The sequence below is a fragment of the Dendropsophus ebraccatus genome, chromosome 5, assembly GCF_027789765.1.
Source record: "Dendropsophus ebraccatus isolate aDenEbr1 chromosome 5, aDenEbr1.pat, whole genome shotgun sequence".
Taxonomy (NCBI): domain Eukaryota; kingdom Metazoa; phylum Chordata; class Amphibia; order Anura; family Hylidae; genus Dendropsophus; species Dendropsophus ebraccatus.
This window is the reverse complement of record NC_091458.1, coordinates 115,122,317-115,134,546: the sequence shown is the minus strand read 5'-3', so window position 1 is coordinate 115,134,546 and position 12,230 is coordinate 115,122,317. Positions and strand designations below refer to the sequence as shown.

At 43.8% G+C, this 12,230-nt stretch overlaps 1 protein-coding gene across 1 annotated transcript; it reads left to right on the top strand.

Annotated features, from left to right (window-relative positions):
* Nucleotides 1-4,267: 4,267 nt before the first annotated feature.
* On the top strand, nt 4,268-10,408 carry PCNP (PEST proteolytic signal containing nuclear protein). Its single transcript, XM_069971024.1, has 5 exons — nt 4,268-4,376; nt 4,696-4,913; nt 6,564-6,638; nt 8,569-8,624; nt 10,054-10,408. Exons 1-5 carry the CDS (start codon nt 4,349-4,351, stop codon nt 10,172-10,174), a joined length of 498 nt encoding a protein of 165 aa, XP_069827125.1. The 5' UTR covers nt 4,268-4,348; the 3' UTR covers nt 10,175-10,408.
* Nucleotides 10,409-12,230: the final 1,822 nt, after the last annotated feature.

Below are 12,230 nucleotides of genomic sequence, written 5' to 3'. Positions count from 1 at the left end.
TTTATTTCTTACCAGATAGACCAACTTTGCTGAGCTGCACACTCCTCAGGCAGACTCTATGTGCAGAGCGCAGATAATACTGATCAGTGATGTGTAAAAGCATAGCATTGATCAGTATATGCAATCTAATGATTGCATATTTAAGTCTCCATGTTAAAACAAAAAGTTATTAAAAAGCCCCTACCTCAATAAAAGTTTGAATCACCCCCTTTCCCATTATACAAATAAAAATATGTATATATTTAGTATCATAACATGTGACAGTTTTTTTTTTCATCTACAGAGCTGTACGAGGGCTTCTATTTTGTGCAGTTTGACTTGTGGTTTTTATTGGTAGCAATTTGGCTTTTCATTCCATGTTTTCTGGGATGTGACCAAAAATTATTTATTTTGACGGGGTTATTTAAAATTTTTGTTTCACAGCATACTGTTTGTTTGTTTTACTTTTTTTTATTACATTTTTACTCCCTTCAAGGGACATTACTATGCATCCACTAGATCCCTTGTACAATTCACTACAAAACATGTCAGTAGCTAGTTATAGGACTCCTATCATGGTAGACTGAGTCCAATCAGAAGGCCCCTGGCTGCCATGACATCTGATTTGCACCCTGAAATTGCATTGCAGGTGGCTCATGGGTACCTGGCAATGACAGAAATGCAGCTTGTAGCCACCTAGATGCCACAATCGTAATTGACAGTGGCAGCTAGGTGGTTAAATTTACAGCAGTAGAACCAGCTGTGATGCTGGTCTCAGGTGTACATGTAAGTCTGATGGCACAGAAAATGCACAACATTTATCACAGTGGCATGCACTGTGTGATATGCTGGGTGTATTTTCCTAGACATATTAGACATTAAAGTTTGTGTGACCTCTGCTCTATTGGGACTGAGACTGGTTAATGGGACTGATAGATAGCCGAATATACCATCGGTCAGTCCCATAGATAGTGAATGGACTGGTGGTCAGACAGGTGTACAATTCAGAAAAGATATATGTACTACTCTGCAGCATGCCCCAGTGTTTAAAAAGTGTGAGTGGCTAGAATGAAGGCATGGGCAGCATGACTACATGCCACTGCAGGTCTGCTCCCAAGGCTACTTACTGGGATCAGGGATTATATACCGTTTACCGTTTTTTCTATATCTAGTTCCTATTTTGATCAAAAGGTTTTCACTAGCTAAGAATCGTCCAATAGGCAATACTTCCATTGAAGCATACGGACAAAGAGAAAATCGCGCTGCACCTCACACCTATGGCTGATACTAATGCTTCTCAGCTACATTTAAAAACCAACTCCAGGATGTTGGTATATAATTTGATCAAACCATATTGCCTCATGTACCAGCGTGCAGGTCTCCTGGCCCACATGGGTCCCTACACTAATTCACCACCGTGTCAGTCAGCGACCGCTAACCCCGCAAGGCGTGCACACTCAGGGAAGGGAGGCCATAGAACAGCCCTGCAACCCCACTGTCACAGGACCAATCCCCAGAGGCCCCCATAAATCCGAGCAGACACCGCCGGCGGAGAAGGCTGTCACCAAACAACACATATGTGAACAAGGTCTAAAACACTCACCACACTCCAGCAGGTAGAATGGGAAGGATGGGAGGTACAAGTCATGTGTGCACAGGTGTCTCCTGCTAATTGCGGTAATGTGGGTTTTACCAGGAGGAGTGCAATCACTAAGAAAAGGGAGAAATGTAATATACAGACAAATAGAAAATAGCGCTGCACCTCACACCTATGGCTGCTACTAATGCTTCTCAGCTACATTTAAAAACCAACTCCAGGATGTTGGTATATAATTTGATCAAACCATATTGCCCCATGTACCAGCGTGCAGGTCTCCTGGCTCACATGGGTCCCTACACTAACTCACCACCGTGTCAGTCAGCGACCGCCATCCCCGCAAGGCGTGCACAAACAGGGAAGGGAGGCCATAAAACGGCCCTGCAACCCCACTGTCACAGGACCAATCCCCAGAGGCCCCCATAAATCCCAGCAGGCACCGCCGGCGGAGAAGGCTGTCACCAAACAACACAAGTGTGAACAAGGTCTAAAACACCACACTCCAGCAGGTAGAATGGGAAGGATGGGAGGAACAAGTCATGTGTGCACAGGTGTCTCCTACTAATTGAAGTATTACATTTCTCTCTTTTCTCAGTGTTTGCACTCCTCCTGGTAAAAACCACATGACCGCAATTAGCAGGAGACACCTGTGCACACATGACTTGTACCTCCTATCCTTCCTATTCTACCTGCTGGAGTGTGGTGAGTGTTTTAGACCTTGTTCACACTTGTGTTGTTTGGCGACAGCTTTCTCCACCGGCGGTGCCTGCTGGAATTTATGGGGGCCTCTGGGTATTGGTCCTGTGACAGTGGGGTTGCAGGGCTGTTCTATGGCCTCCCTTCCCTGAGTGTGCACGCCTTGCGGGGTTAGCGGTCGCTGACTGACACGGTGGTGAGTTAGTGTAGGGACCCATGTGAGCCAGGAAACCTGCACGCTGGTAGATGGGGCAATATGGTTTGATCAAATTATATACCAACATCCTGGAGTTGTTTTTCAAATGTAGCTGATAAGCATTAGGATCAGCCATAGGTGTGAGGTGCATCGCTATTTTCAATTCTTGTCCGTATTTCCATTGAAGCACTATAGTATGCATATCCTGCAGGAGAGATTGCAGGTCACTACTGCTGCTGTGCTCTAGTGAGACAAAGTCCTGCCAGCCACATAGTACCTAGTAATACCACCTGCCGGATCTGCATTTTATGAGACATTGAGCAGCAGCAAAGACCATTCTCACAGGACAGAGCAGCACAAAACAATCTCTCCTGGAGCAATTTTCAGCTGTACTATGATTAAATCTTATTAAGTGCAACCTTATAAAAGTCATGTGTATATGGCTCTCATGTGTTTTTTTTAGATTTATTACTTTTATAAGCATGTTATAAGCTTTAATCATAGTTCTGCTGAAAATTTTTATATTTGTGCTGTTCTAATACGTATGGTGTTTTCCTAAGCTATAGGCTTAGCCGTAGGCTGTGTCCATGCTTTTCTGGACTTACTAGGGCTGTATCCAACTGGTTCAGCCACTGGTATTCAAATGCTGTACTATTGGACCCAAGCTGCGCTCATCTCTAATTGCTCACTGTTATTTAACCCTTTAATTACTGCCCATGCATGTCTTTAAAGCAATCCTTGAGGGGCCTTTGGCCAGGCTGATGCCCTTTTTACGATCTTTCTTGCCGGGGTGGTGAGAAATGACTGTTGGTCGTTTGATTCCCCTCAGCTTCAGAAGATGGATGCCACCTTGGGGCTGCCAGGATCCCCCTAGGGCATACCTCCCAACTTTTTGTACGGCCAAAAAGGGACACTTGTGGTTTACTCTTTGAAAATAGTTTTCGTAACTGTCCGTTATTTGCACGGACCCACTGTCACATAGGTGACACGGACGCATAATGGCTTAATCATTGTTTTGTGGTACAGATCATGTCCCCAAAACAGATCGGTAACACCTACAGATGTGTGTATGGGGCCATGTATGAACTGCATGTGTGATATGATGTGTGACAGGGGCCATAATGTCACATGGTTCATCTGAATATAATAAATTTTAGGATCCAACGTGCACCTCATGATGGAATAATATGAGTTTGAGTCTATTATGCAGAAACCAGACACTTTCTAGAGCGACATAGAAAGATTAGTAATGCCAATCTAATTCCTAGGTCAAAAAGAGGGACATGTAAGGGGCAAAGAGGGACAAGGGTCAAAAGTAGGGACTGTCCCTCCAAAAGAGGGACACTTGGGAGGTATGCCCTAGGGTGGCATCCAACCTCTGTAGCCGCAGGGAATCGATTGGATTGCTGAACCGAAACATTTTGGCAGGTTCACTCAACACTACTGAGGTATGGCTGTAACCGTCCCGCCCCAGAGAAGAATACTATGTTATGTTTAGTCCATAGTAAGCATTAATATATTAAAATATACTATTTTTCATTACCCCCTTTAGAAAATCAAATGGAAATTGAGCTGTTAAAAAGTACAACTTGTCATGTAAAATAACACTGTATAGGTAATAAGGCCCAAACTGTCTTGGTCACTAAAGCGTTAAAAATGTAATGTACACAATGATTGCGCTGGCATATTTACAATAAAGCTTGTAAAAGAAAGAAAAAAAAAAAAGAAAAAAAAAAAAGAACAGCTTCAACATAACAATAGACACCAGCGTGGTCCTGAGCGTAGTCATGCGACTATCTATACTACCGTGCTCCAGCTCTATGATTACACGGCTGGATGGAGGCTCTGACGTCATGGCTGTCTAATTAGCGCTGAGAAAGATGGCGGATAAGAAGGAGCGACAAGGAGGTGATATGGAGAGAGTGTGATCCCGATATCCGTTGTGTGCCGCATTGCGGGGCTGTGTATGAGTGTGCACGGAGTGCCTGGGTGTAGCCGGGGATGTGTGCCGCGTCTGTCACTGATGTGTGGGGGAGCTGCGCGCTGCGTTGTACATAGCGGGAGGTCACGTGTCCTCCTCCCCTGCTGCTGTTACATGCTGCTAGGTGTGGGTTTCTGCCTACACTATTAATATGGTGCATTTTTTTGGTATTTTTGTGGTTGCTGTTCCCATCATTCAGCTCAGTAACAAAATGCTCATCTTGGTAAGTTGTTTCAACTTCACCAGGACCAGAAGAAGACGCAGAAAACACAGTGAACACTAAGCCTGTTTCTTCCAGCAATGGAGGGGAGAGCTCAAGCCGGGGGGCCGAGAAGAGACCAGCAGCCCTGGAGGAGGAAGCCGCCACCCAACCCTGTCCAGCCAAAGTCTCCAAGATCGGCTTTGCCATAGGGAGTCAGCTTGGGAAGAAGCCTCCTTCTATCTCCATAAAGCTGGGAGCTGCGGTACGTATCCACTGCGCTTATAGTATATGGGTTATAGGGATGCGTAGTTATATCTATCACTAATATCCCCGCTATCTGCTGCTTATATAGTGTATAGGTGATAAGGATGCGTAATTATATCTATCGCTAATATCCCCGCTATCTGCTGCTTATATAATAGTGTATAGGTGATAAGGATGCGTAATTATATCTATCACTAATATCCCCGCTATCTGCTGCTTATATAGTGTATAGGTGATAAGGATGTGTAATTATAACTATCACTAATATCCCCGCTATCTGTTGCTTATATAGTGTATAGGTTATAGTGATGCATAGTTATAACTATCACTATAGTGCCCGCTATCTGCTGCTTATATAGCGTATAGGCTATAGTGATGCATAGTTATAACTATCACTATAGTGCCCGCTATCTGCTGCTTATATAGTGTATAGGTGATAAGGATGCGTAGTTATAACTATCACTAATATCCCCGCTATCTGCTGCTTATATAGTGTATAGGTGATAAGGATGTGTAATTATATCTATCACTAATATCCCCGCTATCTGCTGCTTATATAGTGTATAGGTGATAAGGATGTGTAATTATAACTATCACTAATATCCCCGCTATCTGCTGCTTATATAGTGTATAGGTTATAGTGATGCATAGTTATAACTATCACTATAGTGCCCGCTATCTGCTGCTTATATAGCGTATAGGCTATAGTGATGCATAGTTATAACTATCACTATAGTGCCCGCTATCTGCTGCTTATATAGTGTATAGGTGATAAGGATGCGTAGTTATAACTATCACTAATATCCCCGCTATCTGCTGCTTATATAGTGTATAGGTTATAGTGATGCATAGTTATAACTATCACTATAGTGCCCGCTATCTGCTGCTTATATAGCGTATAGGCTATAGTGATGCATAGTTATAACTATCACTATAGTGCCCGCTATCTGCTGCTTATATAGTGTATAGGTGATAAGGATGCGTAGTTATAACTATCACTAATATCCCCGCTATCTGCTGCTTATATAGTGTATAGGTTATAGTGATGCATAGTTATAACTATCACTATAGTGCCCGCTATCTGCTGCTTATATAGCGTATAGGTTACCTGTGCTTCGGATGCGTAGCTGTCACCATTACTAGAATCCCCGCTATCTGCTGGCATCACCTGGGACAGTTGTGTGCAGCCCATCACGTACCTGGAAATCACTTTTAATCCTTACAGAGGGGTCCTGGCTCTAGAACCTGTTGTTCCATGACTCTTGTAGGGTCCTTTTAATAGTCTACAACTAAAGTGTACATTACTAGAATTTGGGGCCCACCAGGATAGCTCCTACATATCTAGCATGCCTTTAGAGCCCTCATAGGTTTTTTCATCTATCTACAAGGTTGGTAATAACTGGCTGACTGGTGTGGGGGGGAGGGGGGAGTCTGACCATTCTGAGTGAATGGAGGAACAGCGTTTGTGCTTAGCCCCTGCTCTGTCCTTTCTGTGGGACTTACCCTGTCAGTCCAGTGAGGCTTTGGCTGACCCCTGTCTAAAGTGTATAGGCAGAGTTCTAGGTCTCTATTTGTTTTAATGTGTTGATCCCTCAGGTCCTATCTATTTAGTCCATTATTAGAAAGATTTTTATTTTTTTTTTTCCAGAAGCCGAAGGAAGTTCCTCCTGCTGTAGTTAAAAAGAAAAGCTCAGTAGCCGCAGTATTTAATGATGAAGATGATGTAAGTATGAGAGGGCACATTCATTGTCCTAAAAATTTTTTTTTCCAGAATTGCTCATAGAGGGAATCCTATCACAGTGTGACTTGATGTGCCCGATACAAGAGAGGATAACATTGGTGAAGCCTGTCATGTGGGACATTTTACAGACTTCTAGGAAAGACTGCTCTATAGGCAGCTGAACCCTGCTCAGAGCTTTAGTACTAGTCAGTTCAGATGAGATAGATATAATTTTATTTATTATTTTTTTTTTTTGTATTGGTTCCTTTCAAGTTGTTAAAGGGAACCGGTCACGCCCCGTGCCTGGGTGAAGGCCGCCCGGCCTCCCCCGACCCCCCCCCCCCCCCCCCCCGCTAGAGCCCCGGATATATACCCCATCTCACCAAGTCCCACTCCTGGAGCCGGTCACTTGGATGGAGACATCCATGTCAGAAGCCCGGAACGCGCGCTGCAGAGACTAGTCCGATGCCCATAGAGAATGAATGGAGCCCTCATTCTCTATGGGTATCGGACTCGTCTCTGCAGCGCGCGCGTCGGGCTTCCGCCATGGATATCTCCGTCCCGTGACCGTCTCCAGGAGTGGGACTTGGCGAGATGGGGTAAGTATCCGGGGCTCTAGCGGGGGGTCAGGGGGCCTTCACCCAGGCACAGGGCGTGACAGGTTCCCTCTAAAGCGTACCTAAGGAAATGAGCACGCCAGATGAGTTCCATGTACAAGCCGTATTGAATCAGAATAGGGCTCATGCACAGAGGTTACCTGATCTTCCAGTGGCAGAAACTGACTGCACATCGATTGGGTGAACAACTGGTAATGACACATACAGATTGAGATAATTTATGCATGTAAGGCTGAAGGGTTGCACATTGATCAGATGGCTGATGTGGCCTCCACTCTACAGGCTGCCAGTAAATAGTGCTTATCTACTGATGGCAGTGAACTTGTTACATGGTTTGCTTAAAAAATACATCTGCTCAGGCTTTGCAATTTAGTAATAAACACATTTCCATCTACTATATATCTCATTAATGTATGTGCAGCCTGAAATCTCTCGAATAAGCTGCATGATAGGGCTCTCGATTCATGCAAGGTTCAAATCCTAGTGTCTGTATATGTGTGTGGTTTAATTTCTTTATTCATAGGTCTCCCTCCAAGTGCAGTCACTGTCATTATCTGCACTTAGGACCTACAGGTCAAGTTTTCAATTGTTTCTACATCTGTAGAGCATAAAATAGTCTATAATAGCAAATGGAATACATTAACACTTATCGATATAGCGTAGTCAAGTCTCAGATCTGACTTTAAAGGAGAAGTACAGTGAAAATTTTTATTAAAGTATTGTATTGCCCCCCAAAAGTTAAACAAATCCCCAATATACACTTATTACAGGAAATGCTTATAAAGTGTTTTTTTTTCCCTGCACTTAAAACTGCATCAAGGCTTCACTTCCTGGATAAAATAATGTCAGGACCTGCTGGAACTCCTAGAGCTGTGCGGGCTGTGGCTGCTGGAGAGGATGATGACAGGGGGACACTGAGGGACACAGGGCACTGGAGGAACACTGAGCATCCCTCTGCCATCCTCCTCCACAGCAGCCACAGCCCGCACAGCTCTTGGAGTCGGGTCGTGACATCACCATTTTTTCCAGGAAGTGAAGCCTTGATACAGTAGTAAGTTCAGGGAAAAAAGCACTTTATAAGCATTTCCCGTAACAAGTGTATATTGGTGATTTGTATAACTTTTGGGGGGGACAATACAAAACCTTAAAAATAAATTCCAGTGCTGAAAATATCCATGAGCCCCTCTTAAATCTTGACACAATTATGGCTAAGGAAGCTGACACGTGCTGCTTCCTAGAAGTGATGTGCACACATGCAGCCAGGTGTTCTGTGAATGTAAGTGTCACTTCATGTCATTTTACTCTATTACTTGCAGAGTGAACCTGAAGAAATGCCCCCAGAAGCAAAGATGAGAATGAAAAACATCGGAAGGTACTGTTCATATATAATTTTATTTTATAATGTTTGGAAATAGAGTGCCCCTTGCAGGAGCCTCTTTTTAATGTGATTACCCTGATTCAGTTTTTTTTCTTGTTTTTTTTTTTTGTTACTACTGCCTTAGAGCAAAAACAATTTTCCCTGGTGTTACTCAAAAAGTTTGATTCTATTAGAGGTTTTGCTTTTAGGATATTACTTCTATATACAATATCCCAATATAAAGATTAGAGATGAGCAAATTTCCATTACAAAGGAAGTGAAGTAAATCTCTTTGTTTGCTTGGCAGTCAGCTTATACGCCAGCTGCCTTTGATTTCCGTGCCACTCCACCCTGGGTGCCTGGAAAAACTGGATCCAGTTCTAGGAAACCGAGTTTTTCAGGACTGGATCCAGCTTTTCCAGGCATCCAGGTTGAAATGGCATGGAAATCAAAGGCAGCTGGCGTGTAAGCTGACTGCCAAACAAAGAAATTCACTTCCTTTGTGGTGTAAATTCTCTAATAAAGATCTAAGGTCATCTCAGGTTCATATGATCATGAAATCTTATCTTCAAATTGTCAGCCAAGGCCTTGTTCACACATCAGTATTTGTTTTTGGACCTTAAAAACCAGGAACGGTAAAGGAGAAGTCTGGCTAAGACAAATTGTCAGGCAGTAGGGGTCAAAATGAGAATGATTCATTTTTTTACCCCTTCCTGTGCTCGTAATGTGCTGCCTGACCTTGGGACCCCCACAGGAAGGCATTTTTCCCTAAGTTGTGATGACTTTACAGGGGGGGGGGGGTCTAAATGCCCTGAATGCCCATCCTAGCTGATGGACAGGATGCTCAGCCAATCAATCAAGCGGTGCCCCAGTCACTGACTGACTGAGCGGACTGTCAATCAGCTGGGTCATGACGTCAGCACGGGAGATCTCGGCAGGGGGTCCTAGGGCCGGTCGGACAAGGAGAGGTAAGTTAGTGCTGTTTGTTGTCAGGCAATGTATCATTAAATGTGGAATAGGATCCCGTTTTACAGTTTAATGCATCATATACAATATAGATATATTGCATAAAGGAACATAACAAACAAGCTATTCTTACCTTCCCATGCTTCTCTGGTGTTCTACTGCTTTTTCAAGTCTCCCACTGAATGCTTTTTCAAGTCTCCCACTGAATGCTTATCAGTGACAGTCTACTCAGCCAATCACTGGCTGCCATGCTGTGCCATCTAATTTTGTGATTGGCTGAGCGGGCTGTCACTGATGAGAAGTGGCATGGGTCAGAGGGGGACCAGGAGACGACACAGGAGGACACTGGGGGAGCCAGGACAGCAACATATTAAGTTTTAAAGGGCCTGAGTACCCCTTTAAGTGGTGTGTTAGTACGTTGCCCTACACTGAATTAACACTTTACAAACTTATGTTGCGTATTTGATTTACATTGTAGGGATACGCCGACTTCAGCAGGACCAAATTCATTCAATAAAGGCAAGCATGGATTCTCAGACAACCAGAAGCTGTGGGAGAGGAATATAAAATCACAGTTAGAACGTGTTCCAGATGACTGAATTGTGTAGAGGGCTGCCGGGATGGTTTGATGTTCAAATTCTGTGGTTTTTGTTTTTCTTTGGATGGATCCCTTTGCAATTGGAATGAGTTGTGGTGTTTTGTTATATCTTTTTGAAGGAACTTCCATGGCACAGAAACAAATACAAGTTCTGTTTTGTATTTAGTTTTCAGTTGTTATGCTGTTTGTCTATAGTTTTCATTTACGGTCATTGGTAATAAACACATGTTTTGTCCATTGGAGTATTCCTGCAGTTTTGTTTAAATAACTTTGTGTCCCTGACAATGAAGAAAACAAAAACACACACACCAAAAGTTTTCAATAGTCCGGGTCTGTGTGTTGAGACCCCCCCCCCCCCCCCCCTTATTATTAGAGCTGGAAGAAGCACTATTTTTGGCTTCACTCCCAGTTTTGACACACCTATTAAAGAGTTGTGTCAGCACAGATGCTGCCAAACTAGTGGCAGCGTTGACTCCCAAAACAAAACATTGGGTATCCTCAGTAACGCACCACACGTGATGGAAATGACTGGATTACAGTGAAGTAGCGCATCTTCATCCTGTGTGGTTTTGTTATCAAGGATACCTAAGCTTTAGATTAGGAGTTGCCAATACTGCCAGTCCAGCAGCATCTGTGCTCACAATTACACTTTTAAGGATTACACTGTATTATACCAACATTAAGGATAGTTTTGAATCTATAACTTCAAATCTGCTGCGGCACCTGTACATGTAAACGCACCCTTAAAGGGGTTATCCAGTGCTACAAAAACATGGCCACTTTCTTTTAGAGACAACACTACTTTTGTCTCCAGTTCAGGAGCGGTTTGCAATTAATGGGGTTATCCAGCTCTACAAAAACATGGCCACTTTTCCCCCTCTCTTGTCTCCAGGTTGGGTGGGGTTTCAAACTGAGTTCCATTAAAGTAAATGGAGCTTAATTGCAAATCGCACTTGAACTAGAGACAAGAGAGAGAGGGGGGGGGGGGGGGGGGGGGAGGGCATGTTTTTGTAGCGCTAGATAACCCCTTTAAGCTCCATTCACTTCAATGCAACTGAGCAGCAAAACCCCCGCCCAAGCTGGAGACAAGAGTGGTGCTGTCTCTGGAAGAAAGTAGCCATGTTTTTGTAGCGCTGGATAACCCCTTTAAAGTGACACTGTCACCCCCTTTGTGCATTCTGACATCTCTACACAGGTGTAAAGGGTAAATTTAGCGTTTTTCATACCTTATTTCATATCATACGTCATGGTGTTTGTTCAAGTAAAAAGTGTCCTTTTATCAACTGCAGATTGTATTAAGTGGGCGTGGTCTCTCGGCATCAGCACCACTTAGCCCTGCCCACAACGACACCGTTGGTCCCACCCTCTTGATGCCCATTGGATGGCCGATGTAAAGGGGGTGGGGTCTAGACCTTTTGGCCAGCCTGTTCCAATGGCCGGTGAGGGGGCGGGACCAACTGCGATGTTGTGGGTGGGGCTAAGTGGCGCTAATACCGTGAGGCCCCACCCACTTAACTCAATCTGCAGTTGATAACAGATGACTTTTTACTTGAACAAGCACCATGACGTATGATATGAAATAAGGTATGAAAACCGCGAAATTAACCCTTTACACCTGTATAGAGATGTCAGAATGCACAAAGGGGGCGACAGTGTCACTTTAAGCTTTAGCAACCAAAAAGTGTACCAGTAATTTTATCAGATGACTATTGTGCAGCACCGTACAAAATAGGTTTTTCTGTTTTCCCACTCTCTCCTGCTTGTAAATATGAGCAAAAGCTAACATGGTATAAAGGACTCCTACCTATGTGAAAGAAAATCATGTCCAGTCAGCATTATTATAGTGTATAATCGCCAGCAGGGAAATAAAAAGAATCTTGCACACAAAATCGGGAAAATAAGAGTATCCAGTCATAACTATAATCCTACCAAGTAAAACTGGCAGTCAATGGGCTTCTCAGGCATGTGACAAATAATTAACAGGGCTCAGGTGTGGTCAGTGCAGCAATGTGGCATGTATTCTGGTGAACTACAAGAAAGATAACCATGTGCAATGA

Bases quoted from the DNA above. Each gene is read 5' to 3' on its own strand.
- PCNP (XM_069971024.1), top strand. From the start codon at position 4,349: ATGGCGGATAAGAAGGAGCGACAAGGAG. The intron at 4,377-4,695 runs GTGATATGGAGA...CAACTTCACCAG, and splicing joins TAAGAAGGAGCGACAAGGAG to GACCAGAAGAAGACGCAGAA. The intron at 4,914-6,563 runs GTACGTATCCAC...TTTTTTTTCCAG, and splicing joins CCATAAAGCTGGGAGCTGCG to AAGCCGAAGGAAGTTCCTCC.